This window comes from Diospyros lotus, chromosome 4, assembly GCF_014633365.1.
Source record: "Diospyros lotus cultivar Yz01 chromosome 4, ASM1463336v1, whole genome shotgun sequence".
Taxonomy (NCBI): domain Eukaryota; kingdom Viridiplantae; phylum Streptophyta; class Magnoliopsida; order Ericales; family Ebenaceae; genus Diospyros; species Diospyros lotus.
In genome coordinates, this window is record NC_068341.1 from 23,863,816 (window position 1) to 23,878,511 (window position 14,696).

Consider the following 14,696-nt stretch of genomic DNA (forward strand, 5'->3'; position numbering starts at 1 on the left):
AAAAAAATAACGGCGGTTTATTTTTCGTTTTAGCGGCGGTTTTGAAACCGCCGCTGAAATAAAATAATTTGTAAAAAAAAATAATGGCGGTTTTGAAACCGCCGCTGAAATAAAATAATTTGTAAAAAAAAATAACGGCGGTTTATTTTTCGTTTTAGCGGCGGTTTTGAAACCGCCGATAAATTTTCTCGCTTGATTTTTGGCACTTTAGCGGCGGTTTTAATTTTGATATCGTGGCTTTTAGCGGCGGTTTCAAAACCGTCGCTAAAAGCCTAACAGAAAGGCTCCTAGGTTGCTTTTTTTGTTCACCAAATCAAAAACCTATGCCAAATGACTCACAATGCAACTCACAAATAACCTAAAATTTATAACATATATACAAAATTCACATACACAATATTTCAATCCATTTAATCAATAAACCATAAATATTCAATGCAACTTAAATATCCAAATATGTAACATATTTTAAACAATTTCATATCCAAAATGAAGTTCCATATCATCACATCAACTTTGTTGGTTTGGATCTTGATGGGTCTGATGAATGTCATGACTTGCATTAGAAGATAGCCTTCCTGCTGGTGACACTGGTCCACTATGTGCATCTGGTGCCTAAAATAATTAAAATTATATTAGATATGTATACAAAAAGAAAAAACATAATTTGATGAATATTTGTGGAGATAAACATAAACAATCACTTGAAATGAAAAAATAAAATTCATAATTTAAGAATTAATATATTAACATACCATTGTATTGAGCATAGCAGCAAACTCAGGTGGTATATTCCTCACGATATTGGTGAAAATATAAGCCATTGCACTCTTTAAACTTCGAACCTCTTGTTGACTAGTCTCTAATTTTTCCTCCAATTTTTTCACATATTGTACAACAGGTGTACTAGTATTATTGGATGGCGAGGATGTCCCACTGAATTGAGCAGTGGTCCCAAAAACTTGGTTTGGACTAGGACCGAAGCCCAAACCTCGAACTCGGCCTGAATGTTCTTTTCCTAGCACACGAGCAAGTGAATCATTTAAGGAGATTGACTGTGAAGGCGTGCCTTGGCTCTCAATCTTAGAAATTTTCTCCTATATGGATTAAAAAACAATATCAATCATAAAAATCTCAAAAAAAGACTTGGGTCTTACTCAAAGGTTTCAATGTCACATTCACCTTTATCATTACATGTCTTGCAACACACACAAAAAAAAACTTCAACAAAATATAAGAAAATGTTGAAATTTAGGACATAATCAATAACCAAATTCTGAACTAAAGATAGAAAAGGAACAAGACAAATTTTTCCATTTTAACACTTAAAAGATCAAAGCCATGATGACATGTGGCTGAAAAAAAGAATTTAGAAGCAGTGTTAATAGTGGGGTAAATACACAGAGTAGATTATTTTATAAAATTAGAGTTCCAAAACTGAGAGCTCTAGGACCAACTAGGGTCAGGAAAGGCTTACGAGATGTAATTGTTTTGCAGGTAAGACTTGAAACATAGGTATTGGATAATCAATTTGGATTTATACCTAGGATAACAATGGAAGCAGTCTATCTGTTCCGAGACCAGTAGCAGGTAAAGGGAAAACCAAAAGATCTCAATTTGGTTTTGTTAGATTTGGAGAAAGCACAAATGAGAGTACCAGAAATTTCATGTCGGCTTCAGAAAAGAAAGAGGTCACAACAGATATATTGGAGCGATGCAAGACATGTATGAGGGAAACCATTACATAGTGAGAACAACAGCAAGAGAGACCAATCACTTTCTTATCACTGTGGCTGAAAAAACAGAAAGGTAAAAAGAAATTGTTTATGGGATGATAAAGATGGAGTAACAAGAAGGTTTTTATCCTTCAAAACAAATAGGTTTCAAGGCAAGTAAAACTCTAGAAAACATATGAAATCCAACTTCAAAATCAAAATAGGAAAGAAAGGAAATTTGAAGTCTTAAGGGAGTAAGGGTGGACATTAGGCTGGCTTACGAGTTCAAGTCAACCTACACTACGTGATAAGATAAAATATTCCTTTTGCCTCTTTTGTAGACAATCTATCGTTGTAGATATGTTGGTCATATTTGTTCTTAAATCTAAAAGACATAACAGGCAGTATGGGATTGGATTCAAGAGCCATCATGGAGGTTGGGCTTATGGTCAAACACCCTAGGGAGGGGAGCCTCCTAAGAAACAACAGGGGTTTTCCATAGGGCTTTCTGGAGCCAGTATGGCTTCCATCATGTCTTATTGGGTTTTGAGAATTCCAAAATCCATTTTGCAAGGACACAAAGTGTGGAGATTTTGAGAATATTATTGGAGATTATGTTGGAGTGATTAGAGAATCCACGAAGATTGGAGGAGATTAGAGGATCGTGAGCTAACTTTCCTAAAGTCAAGATAGATATCTTCTCCAAGATTAGATCCTGATTTAAGAAGTTTCCTAATTCTGTAATTGTATCCTTAGTTTCCTTGTATAGTGTAGAGAATATTTGTTTTTCCTTTTCTATAACTTTCCTATAGTGTAATCTTATTCCCTATTAATAGGGAATGTATTCAGTAATTTATATGAAAATATATTCATTGTTCTCCCCCCTAATATGAGCTGCATGATATCAGAGCAAAAAAAAAAAAAAAAATCCTGCTCTTTTGTTAAAAAGAGTATCCAAGCTGCCAGTTCTGGTGGTTTAAAAAGAGTATCCAAGTTGACTCTTCTATTGCAAAGAATTTTAATTTGAACTTTAATTAAGTTGCATATTTAAGGCCAGCAAATATCAATCAAGTTTTGTGAACATCTCAAAAATTAGCATCTTCTACAAATCATAAACCAAAAGCCTATTGAACACCAATATAAGAAGGAAAATCATAAACCATGCACTTCTGTCTGTTTTCCCCTTAACTTTAGGTTTTATTATATTTTTTAAAATAAGCAAATACATATATTTTTTAGTACATGTATGTTTTCTGCTAGCAAGTTCAACTAAACTTATAACTCATTTACTAATAAAGCATAATATAGATAAAAGCTTCTTCTATGATTCAAAAAGTTGAATGGTTATGATACAAAAAAAACTTACGCTTATAGTTCATGCTCCTTCATTCACAAAAGATCCATCTTTCTTCTTATGCGTCGCAATGTATAATAAACCCCTACTCACAGGCTGGCCACTCTCAATTTCCTATAATTTAGAACAATTTCACATAAATATTAGTTGATGTTAGAATAAAAAATTCATATTAAGGATAAATTTTTGCAATATTACCATCTCATATGTTTTCCTTGCTAGACTCTTCGACCCTCCTGTGTGTGGAATTGTCAATTTGAATTGATTTTCAACATTTTTTTGACATATCTCCTAGATATCCAACAAAAACATCATTAGTTTAATCTTAACCACTTAATCGTATAAATATTAGTAATCTTATAAGCAAGATTAGTAACATCACCTTAGTCTTATCTCGTGCACGATAGTCAATAAAACTTACCCATTGGTCTTGAGATATTCCCGGTGGATGCTTTGTAATATTTGCTTCTCGACCAATATTGGGATCATACCACTCATGGTATAATTTACATCTATTGTCCTTCCATTTCTTTCCAATGTTCTTCAAAATAAAATTTTTAGCAGGCCCCTCGTTAACATTAAATTTTTCCTTCAAAAAACAACAATATTAGTTACAATAACATATTCAAAAAATATATCAAAAAATACAATATTAGTTAATTACCATGATTCTATTTTTGTAAATTTCTTCTTTGTATGTCTTCGGTACTTTGTGCCAACTTTCATAGTTGACAGGAAAAGCAACAAAATCAGAGGCTAATTCTCCTAAAATCCCTCCAAGAAGTCCAGCTGGATCTCCAATTGGTTGGAATGATTCATTGAACTCTAACATAACACGCCTTCCACGTGCTAACAACCAAACATCTTTAACCCTTAGTTTTTCCTGTTTTATAAGCCCTTCTTCATCTGTCAATCAAAATACATATACCTAATTTAATAATTAATGCAAGTATATAATAATTACATGCAATTTAAATATTTTGTGCATACCTATCACATTAACTGTCCAGTAACGACGTGATGTAGACGAGGCTGTTGATGGAATATCCTGAGATAGATGTGGGGTGGATGATTCTGATGGAGTCTGCCTAGATCCTGGAGGTTGTGATGGGGCATGGCCAGATAATGGAGGTTGCGGTGGAGTTGGGGAGGATGCTATAGGTTGTGGTGGAGCTAGGGATGATGCTGGGGGTTGTGGTGGAGCTGACAATGATGCTGAAGCATGTGTGGGAAGTGAGGCATCTCCACCTAAATCAGTAATGCCTGTCTTTCGTAGACGTTTCTTCCTAATCATGGCTGCAATTTTTTATACATGAGAAAAACATGCACATATATATAAAGCAAAGCAAAAAAAAAAAATAATAATAATAATAATAATAAAGGAGAAGGAGAAACATAATAATAAGCGACGTAAAATGCAATATAATTTTCTACATTTAAGAGTGTGTAATGACCGTTAGATGATTACATGATTTTAAAAGTGTTTTTTTAAACTAAATCACAAACAGGTATGTCATGAAGTATGTTTATGTTGTGATTTATTTAATATATGTTGAATTCCTGAATTTTTTGATAACATAAATATTGATATGTGATAGGATCTATTTTATGACTTATTATTCAATTAAGAAGTATATTTTTCTTTCTTCTTAGTTAGCATGCGCCTTGCACCTGCTAGGCGCGCGCCTCAGGCTCCAAGACCCTTTGCGCCTTATTGCGCCTTAGGCCTTTAACAACACTAGAACTTGTTATTAATGTGCATCATAAAGCAAACAACTTTAATAAAGATAATTATCCAATGATCCAAATTCATCTTGAACAATACCAAAAACATTCTTTAAAATACCACACCCTCAACAAGTAGACCATTTCTCAAAAAGAGAACACTTGAACTTAATGCATATTTGCTCAATTTACTTGATAACCTGAATACTAATCATGTTTTACATTTAAAAGACTTGTCAACTGTCAAGAACCCAAGCCTGACTATAATTCCTGTGATGAGAGAATTGAAAGAGAGGGATAAATAGAGAGAAAAATGGGGGAAAATCAGACTGATTAAGAGGGAGAATTGAGAGAGAGAAAGGAGAATTTAACAAAATCTAATCAAGGTACAAATTATGAAGTTAACAAATTGGCAACTTGATTATATTTCCTAATTAGTTTTATTTTCTAAAAGCAGCTTTTGCAGATTAATTATTGAATACAGATATTTAGTCTAAGTTGAGACTTGTGTCTTAGTGTTTTTAGGTTTTAAGATTTGTTCTCAGTAGTGTTTTAGGTTTGAGATTAGTTCTTGGTCATATCCTACGTCAACAAGAGTTTTTGAAAATTCAGAAGGCTTCCATTCATCTCAATGGAACATTCTCTTTTCTAGTTTGAGAGGTTTTATCATGATCTAAAGGGTTTGCAAGGCATTTTGTTACGGATATTATCTTATTATGACCCTCCCTGACCCTCACAAGTAGGGAGCCTACTGCACAGTAAAATTCATATAAAGTTGGCTCTGCCACTGCCAATTTTGCGGTACCAAAATAGACAAGAAACTGCATTTTTGTCTTTGGGTGGGGGCCCCAGGGGTTGCGGATTAGGACCTTCCTGAATCACATGATCAAAGAAAGATGTTAATTGAGAAAAGACAACTAATGAGGCTTCACTCTCATCAAAAAAGGCAAAATAACTTGAAAAAATTCTAAGAAGCAAAACATTGGGCACAAGTGAAAAGGTTATCTGAGATTTCCAGTCAACAACCCATCCAAACAGAAATTCTCTTTTGAATAATAAAGCAATGAATTAAATGAATCAAGTAGCCTATTTAAACAAAAGATAAGTACAAACTATTACATCTTTGCCTCCTTGTCTTCACCTATCAATTAAAAACAAATTCATGTGAGATCACTGAACAAAAATCCAGGATCCCTCATGAAGCAAGCAATTTTGTTGTAAACCATTAACCAAGCAAGTAATCAAAATTTATGAAGCCTTCCAGGGTGGTCTGGAAGAAGAATTCCCATCTTAAATCTACTTTTTCTGCTATAATGTAGTTAGAAACATTCATCATCTAGAAGAATATCTCCAAATTGGCCAGTCTATTTCTATGTTAATCATTTTTTCAGCTCCCACAGAATTGCTTTCTGCTTAACTTATAATTAAACTATGGACTGGATAACAGTCCTTTATCTTGGATTGCTATCATATAATAATCAATTATTGTGATTACTCAGGGTTTTGAACTTAAATGTGGTTGAAATTGACGAACTAAAATTTCAAATTTGCTAACCAAAAACCTTTTGTATTGCATTTGGTTGCCAAGGTAATATGAACAAATATAATAAAACTTCAAATTTGAACAATTTACATGCCTCAAAACTGAACGATTCTCTAGGGATGATGATCTAACTAGTAGAATTAGATGATTATATGATTTTACAAATCTCAATATAGGAGTCTAATTTCTTAAATATATCATCTTTCCCTACACTTTGAAAAATAACAACCTTGTTTTTGGACTGTGGGGGATCCATCATGAGCAGACCCAACCTGTTCGCTAACAAAAGCCAGCAAATCAACCATTACATTAATCAAAATCTCAAATTTGTTCACAAGACCCAACCACAAATTAGAGTGAACCAAACCATAGTCACAACTAAGCTTTAAGACAATTATTACCCTATAAATTTCTTATTGGTCTTTTACTATTGTTTACATATTTTTTAATTTTTATTAGTCTTTTTTCCACATAGAATTCTTTATTGATCAGGAAAGTTCCATTATTACTACATCTATTGATTTGGTCTTCCTGTTACATCTACTCCCTCATGGAACCTCTATTGATTTGTTTTTTTACACATCAAAACATCTTTCCTCAAGACTAGAAGTTTGTTTCAAAAGGCTGATGATGGGAGCTTCCTTTTTGGGTCGAAGGAGATTATACATTTAGATTCTTCTCAAATTTCATTGTAATTTGAAAGCACTCAATTAGGGATTTTTCCATTTGCAGTGACGTTGACTCTTTTAAGTAATTAGGGTTTGCTAGGGCTGAATTTATTGCCTAATTAGAGTAGTTTAAATAAGATTTACTAAAATAAGTTACATTTTTCTCAAACCTCCACTACTCGTCTAAGAAGGAGCTCATGACTTGTCAAGAAATGATCATACTTATTAGCAGTCCACTCTTTATTTATTCTATAGAGATTGTTTGCATACTTTAAACTAAAATGAAAATATTCAAATTGGCTATTCAACATATACTAAGACAATAATTACATATATGTTTTTTTCTACTAAAAATGGAAATCTTGCAGCCAAGAGGTCTAACAACTCCAAAACATCACTTTCTCGGAGTTGTGATCCTTTATATATGTTTGTCTTTTCTTTCTCGGGCATTTTCTAGCAACATTTTCAGATTACACCCAAACAATAGAGAGCACAGTTCAATAAGTTGTTTACACAGAAACCCTCAAGAAAATACTTTTCTACAAACAAACAAAGCCTACAATCCATTAATGATGGGTATAATATATATTGTTTAAATGGAAATCATTAGCTTTAAGATGTTTTTGACCCAACCTCAGTCAGCAAAAAAATATTTTAGTGTTGTAGTGTTCCAGTTTTAGTGTTATTGTGTTTTCATTTAGTTAGTCTTGTATTGCTCTTATATATTTTTGTTTTGTGATTCACTCGTTTTACTATATATATATATTGTAGTGTTATCATTTTAATTAGTTTTGTGGTATTCTTATTTTAATTAATCTTGTTGTACTATATAATATTCTCATTTTACGTACGTACGGTTGTGATGGTTTTATTTTAGTCTTGCATTACTCCTCTTTTACAATACTTGCGCTCCCATTTTTTTATCTTAGTAGAATTTAGAAGATGAATACTTATTTTAATATTTTACAATTAATTTTTAGTAGAAGTACTTACAATTAATTTTTAGTAGAATACTTATTTTAATATTTTACAATTAATATTTTACAATTAATTTTTAGAATTTAGAAGGTGAATACTTGCTCCTCTTTTACAGTACTTATTTTTATTTTAGATATATGAGTATGAAGTTAGCAATGATGATAACTGCCCATATGGGTGTTGGTATTGGTGGTCACAGTTTTGCAAGTGATGCAAAAATCAGAGGCTTCTTTTTTGTTTACTTGTCGAAGGGCATCAACCTCTAGTAACATAAAATAATTCTAATATAGCTACAAGTAGTTTTGATTGTTATTTTTGTCAGGATACATCTAATTTTAATCAAACACGAAAACAGATTACAGAATAGATGCTTGTATTTGTAGTTTTTACATCACATTAAAGGTTTCATTAGGTTAGCTTGTATTCGAATGTGCTACTTCTTCCCAGTCTACATTGACCAACTGCCATGAAAATAGCTCTGTTTGTGTCCTAAGCGGTTATGTATTTATTGTCTAATTAGTCTAAACCCTTCTAGTAAGACATGTGAGGTGATGGTGAAAAAAAAATCTTAAACCTTTATGTTGTGTTTGCTTATTATATTGTTGTTACCACTTCTCTATTGGTACCTCTTAGACGTTTCTTCCTAATCATGGCTACAACTTTTTATAAATGATAAAAACATGCACGTATAGATAAAGCAAAACAAAATGAAAGGCAAAATAGAAAAAGGCTAACAACAATATAATAAGCAAAGTAAAATGTAATATAATATTCTACATTTGCATTAATTAAATCCATAGAATTACATATCCTCATCATCAACATTTTTAACATTAGGCATTGGATCATCATCTATTTATGCTCTTGCAAGTGACAGAATTCCAGTATCATTAGGAAAAAATAACTCTAAGTCTTGTGCTTGATATGGCTCGTTCTCATATAATGTCTCTTCAGTGTCTTCACCCATATCATACAAATCTCTTGGTTTTAAATGTACAACAGCACTCCAATCCTTTTCTACAACATCTTCAACATAGTACACTTGTTGTGCTTGTGAAGCTTCAATATAAGGTTCATCTTCTTCACGTTCACCAGTATGTATCAATCGAGAGAAATTCACTAAAGTATACTGCAAAGCATCTTGTCTGATCCCTCTATCAGTTATGGTATTGGCCCATTTACACTTGAATAGAATAATCCTGAATCAACCATAGTAATTAAGCTCGATTATATCTACCAATTTTCCATAATAATTAACATCTCCATTAACTGGGTTGTTGTCACTGATTCTAGAATGACTTCTTGTTCCAGAAATCACAAAAACTCCATTGTTTTGAGTTTTCAAGCTATGTTCTCGTTCCATAGTCTAAAATTTGAATCCATTGACATTATATGCACTAAATCGTCTGGCACGTTGAAGTGGCCCTTGTGCAAGGAACTTAAGATCATCTGAATGGGATTCATTTTTATCATTCATAATCTAAAATGAAACAAAAGGAAATCGATAAGTACAATTTTTCATGATTGAAATATTGTTCTTAATAAAATATATCAATGGTAAACCTACACGCTTAGAGAACCAATCAACGAATTCCCGATGTACTGTTCTTTCAATCTCTATAGTTGATCGTGTTCGATTCCTGAGCCTTCTCTTGGTTATCTCTCTAAATTCCCTATATAAAATTAAGTCATTAACGCAACAAGATAGGAAAATAAGGGATTTTGATAAATTATATATCTTTTATGTACGAACTCACTTCACAAACCGATCGACTAGTTCTGAATTCATCAACACATATCTGTGTGCTTGTCGTTTCTCAATATGAGTAAGGTTGAAATATGAAGTACTCCCAACTGATTTCCCTATTTCAGTAAAAAAACATTGAAACTTGAGACGATTCATTGTTTGTCGTTTGATCATCAACACGTCCAAGCTGGTTGAATCTTGTCTCAATGCCCTCCAAGTATCTTGAACAAAAGGTCAAACATTCTTCAGCCAAATAACCTTCAGCAATGGAACCTTCTGGTTGTGCCCTGTTACGTACATAGGACTTCAAATGTCCTAAGTATCTAAAGTAAAAAACACAATTAGAAAATAGTGTTATACATATATACCTGCAAATCCAATGGCAAATAGCAATTACGATATATAGAATATTTACCTTTCTATAGGATACATCCATCGATAATGTACTGGGCCTCCAAGCTTCAATTCATTCACTAGATGCACAACCAAATGAACCATGACTGTAAAGAACCCAGGCGGAAAAAGCATTTCCATATGGCATTGTGTGAGAATGACTCGACGTTGGAGCTTGTCAAAGTCTAGAGGATTCAACACCTTGCCACATATTTGCCTAAATATTGAGCACAAATCAACTAAAATGGTAGACACTTGGTTAGGCAACACATTTCTAATTGATATTGGTAGCAGTTGCTCCATAAGAATATGTGAATCATGACTTTTCAAACCAAATATCTTCCGATGCTTTAGATCAATACACCTAGCAATGTTACTTGAGTAACCATCAGGCACTAAAACATTCTTCAAAGTTGTAAGGAATACATCTTTTTGGGCATTTGACATTGTAAATAAAGCAGGTCGATACTGTCCATTTTCATTTGGCCAAAGATCACTTCTTACGCCCATCTCTTTCAAGTCTTTTCGAGCATTGAGATTATCTTTTGTTTTTCCACTTTCATTGAGAATGGTGTACAAGACATTATCACACACATTCTTCTCAATGTGCATAACATCAAGGTTATGGCGCAACAAGTTGTACTCCCAATAAGGAAGTTGGAAAAATATACTTTTCTTTCTCCATTGTTGACAACCACTTTCTACAATATTTTTTTGGTGAGTTCTTTTTCTGTTATCTTCAGCCTCCATCCCTTTCCCAAATGTAACATGAACATTTTCCAACTGCTTGAATATCTCTGAACCTGATAGTGCCACTGGTGGATTCCTAAACTCTGTATTACCATCAAAATGAACACGGTTAAACCTGAATCTATGATTTGGCTCTAAAAATCGGCGATGACCCATAAAACTCCACTTTCTACTATGAGGTAGACGATGGGCAACATGTCAAAATTGCAAGTTGGACAAGCTGAACTAGTGTGTGTGTTCCACCCAAATAAATTACCAAGGCCAGGAAAATCGCTAATTGTCCACATCAATGCAGCGCGCATATTAAACATTTGATTGAGTGAAGCGTCAAATGTTTCCACACCACCATCCCACAAATCATTCAAGTCTTTAATCAAGGGTTGTAAGTAAACATCGATATCATTCCCTGGCATTTGCTTTCCCGGAATGATCATTGAAAGGATGAAGGAAGTCTACTTCATACACATCCAAGGGGGTAAGTTGTACGGTATAAGAATCACAGGCCAAATGCTATAGTTGGTACTCAAAGTTCTGAAAGGATTGAAGCCATCACTAGCTAACCCAAACCTAACATTCCGTGGATCTGATGCGAATTCAAGGTGTGTTTCATCGAATCTCTTCCACGCCTCAGAGTCTCTCGGGTGCCTCATCAAGCCATCTTTGTTACTATCCACAGAATGCCACCTCATATGTTCAGCAGTTTTAGAAGACATAAATAACCTTTGCAAACGTGGTTTAAGTGGAAAGTACCGTAAAATTTTGACAGGTTTCTTTTTTCTTTTCTTGCCCCCACTAGACATGTTCGTCGGGTTACTTTCCTACTTTGTTTCCATCTTGACGTGTTACATACTTTGCATGTCTCCTTACTTTCATCTTCTCCCCAATACAACATACAGTCATTTGGACATGCATGTATTTGACTGTAATTAAGACCAAGCTTGGTAATTAATTTCTTCGCCTCATAAAAAGAATCAGGAATCTCTGCATGTTCGAAGGCATCTTTTAACAATTCTAAAATCATAGACATTGCTTTGTTACTCAATCCGCACAAGCACTTGATGTGATATAGTTTTACTAGGAATGATAATTTCGAGTACTTCGTACATCCTTCATACAATGCTTGATTTCCATCCCTAACTAGATCGTAAAATGCCTTAGCTTCCTCATTAGGTCCTTGATTCAATTCTGGCATCCTTTCTTCACCTTCATGTACTGGTTGATGCGAGGTCCAGGCTTCTACATTCACATGGTCCCTAGATATCCCAAAAGCATCGTTGATCATATTGTGTATTGGATCATAACTGTATAAGGGATTTTGTATCGAGGGTGTGCTATTAGAAGTTTCCCCTGTAGTTGACTCCCCATGCCAAAACCAAGTAGTGTATGTGGTTGGAAACCCTCTACAAATCAAATGATCATACACCATTTCTCTGGTCTCCTAATTTCTAAAAACACAATCAGGACAAGGACATTTGATTTTGCCTTCAACAGACCGATGGGCAAAGGCAAATTCCAAAAATCCTTGCACCCTTTCCTGAAATTCATGTGTATTTTGTGGCTTTGTAATCCAAGACTTATCCATGCAGCTAAAACAGAGCTTGTAGCTTGTATTCTGCTTCTCTAATCTACACCTCAATATGCAAAACATTACATCCATATTAGTTTTAAGATGCGTACTTCATACATAAAAGGCATTTAAAAACTACAACAATTTTCCAATAGAGACCCTAATTATTGTCACTCTATAAGACACTCAACTTTTGTCTCTTTATACATCATTTTTTTGTGTATTGACCTAATGTGTAAGGTTTGTTGGTTATTGCATGTGATGGTTTCATACCTTACATGATAGTATATAGTCACAAAACAAAATTTTAAGGTGAATTAGATTTTGTAGTCATTTTTAATTTCTACCTCTTTTAAAAGAAAAACAAAAAATGACACTTAGTGGGAATCAACGGAAAAAAGCAACAAAAAGCTAAACAAAATATAGCTTACTTTCTTTTGTTGTAGCCTCAATAATTTAAAAAATATTACGATAATGATCCATTTTAAAATTTTAGTTGTTTTATGAGTTTTCTTTTTTCATTTGAGTGGGTGTGGAGTGGGGCAATCTTCAAAAATATTAAATGCTTGAGAGCAGCAATTTGTTGGCTTTATTGCCACTGTCCATTCCAAAGATTGTAGCATCATCATTGGAACTTTTGTGGGTTTTTAATTTATTCACATAGTAATTCAGATGTTATATTTTGATTAATTTAATAAATATAAAATATTATTAAAATTAACTAAATCCTAACTTGATTTAAGGAACCTGATAAATTTTTCAAAAAAAAAAAAAAAGAAGAAGAAAAGCTCCCGAGGCCAAGATTAAACACAGCAATTTCAATTTTAGTTATGAAAAATGTTATTTATATACTTAATTTTAATACTTAGGATGGGTGACGCTGGCGTATTGATAATTTACTATTTTTTTTAAAGCAAAAATGACCGAACCAAACAACATTTATACTAGTGGTTGAGGGTAGTTGATATGATTTACAGCTATTTAAGTTTTAGAGGTTCCAATCATTTATTGCTTATTAATTACCCCTTCCTTCCCATCTTGACTTTTCTAATTTCTACAGACTGAGCTGAGGATGCCTTTGTGTGCGTAGAGTTTGCTTTTTGGGTTGAATTTCAGCACAGTATAAATTGGATGATTAGCTCAAATCCATCCACAGCATTATCATCGAACTTTTTTTTTCTATTTTTTTTATTCTATCGATGGTTAGCAGGAAATTTTATGGTGGGTTCTATGATCAAATGGAATTGGAATCTGTAACACAAGACAACATTATGTATTCATATGTACTCAACTTTAAAATTTTTAATTTTAAAATTTTAAAGTTGAGTTGCAGTGGTTGGAATATATGCTTGTAACAAAAATAACAAATACCAGGACTCTTAAAAGACAATCAATTAATATACCAAGATCTTCTCTCTTATATTAAAATTGAACTAACTTGAGGAACTGCGAGAGGCGAGAGCAAGTCAGCGACTGCGAGAGGCGAGAGCGAGCTCAAGCGACGGCGGGCGAGGGGCCGAGGGTGAGCGCTATCGACTGTGAGCGAGGGGCCGAGGGCGAGCGCAAGTGACGGCGAACGAGGGGAGGGCGAGAGCGAGCGAGCGAGGGGCCGAGGGCTAGCGATGGCGGCCGAGCGACCGAGGGCGAGCTCGAGCGAGGAGAGGGCAAGAGCGAGCGAGGGTCCGAGGGCTAGCGACGGCGGGCGAGCGGCCGAGGGCGACCTCGAGCGAGGGGAGGGCGAGAGCGAGCGAGGGGGCGAGGGCTAGCGACGCGAGGGAGAAGGAGAGACAGAGATCGAGAAGGGTTCGCAGAGAGAGAGTAAAATTGGGGAAGGGAATTTGGGAAATTGGGGGTGCCTTGGCGCAGGCGGGTAATGGGAAATTGGGGGAGGGAATTTGGTTTTTTTGTCTTTAAGTAATATATTTTATTTTTTAATTAATTATTTAACTGTGACATTTAAAGTAATTATATTTAATATACATAATTTAATAAAAAAATTAATATTGTTGACTAATTTATATTTTTAAATAATATAAAAATATTAAATTTAATTATGTGTAAAACTTAATTCATATTAGACATTATCTAAAAAAAAGATTAAAAAATTATTAAAATAGTGTAAAACTTAATTCACGGATTAAGCCTGGTCAAGTTCTTTTGGATTAAGCCTAATTAAGTTTTTTAAAACTTACACTATTGCAAACCATCTGAGCGTTGAGTACAAAGAACTCAGTGGCTGTGGCTATGGTTGTGACA

At 34.0% G+C, this 14,696-nt stretch overlaps 1 protein-coding gene across 1 annotated transcript; it reads right to left on the bottom strand.

Annotated features, from left to right (window-relative positions):
- Positions 1–3,090: 3,090 nt before the first annotated feature.
- Positions 3,091–4,363, bottom strand: LOC127799731 (uncharacterized). Its single transcript, XM_052333955.1, has 5 exons — positions 4,060–4,363; positions 3,734–3,975; positions 3,452–3,658; positions 3,268–3,360; positions 3,091–3,183 (listed from the first exon to the last, which is right to left on the bottom strand). The coding sequence occupies exons 1-5, from the start codon at positions 4,361–4,363 to the stop codon at positions 3,091–3,093; spliced, it is 939 nt and encodes a 312-aa protein (XP_052189915.1).
- Positions 4,364–14,696: the final 10,333 nt, after the last annotated feature.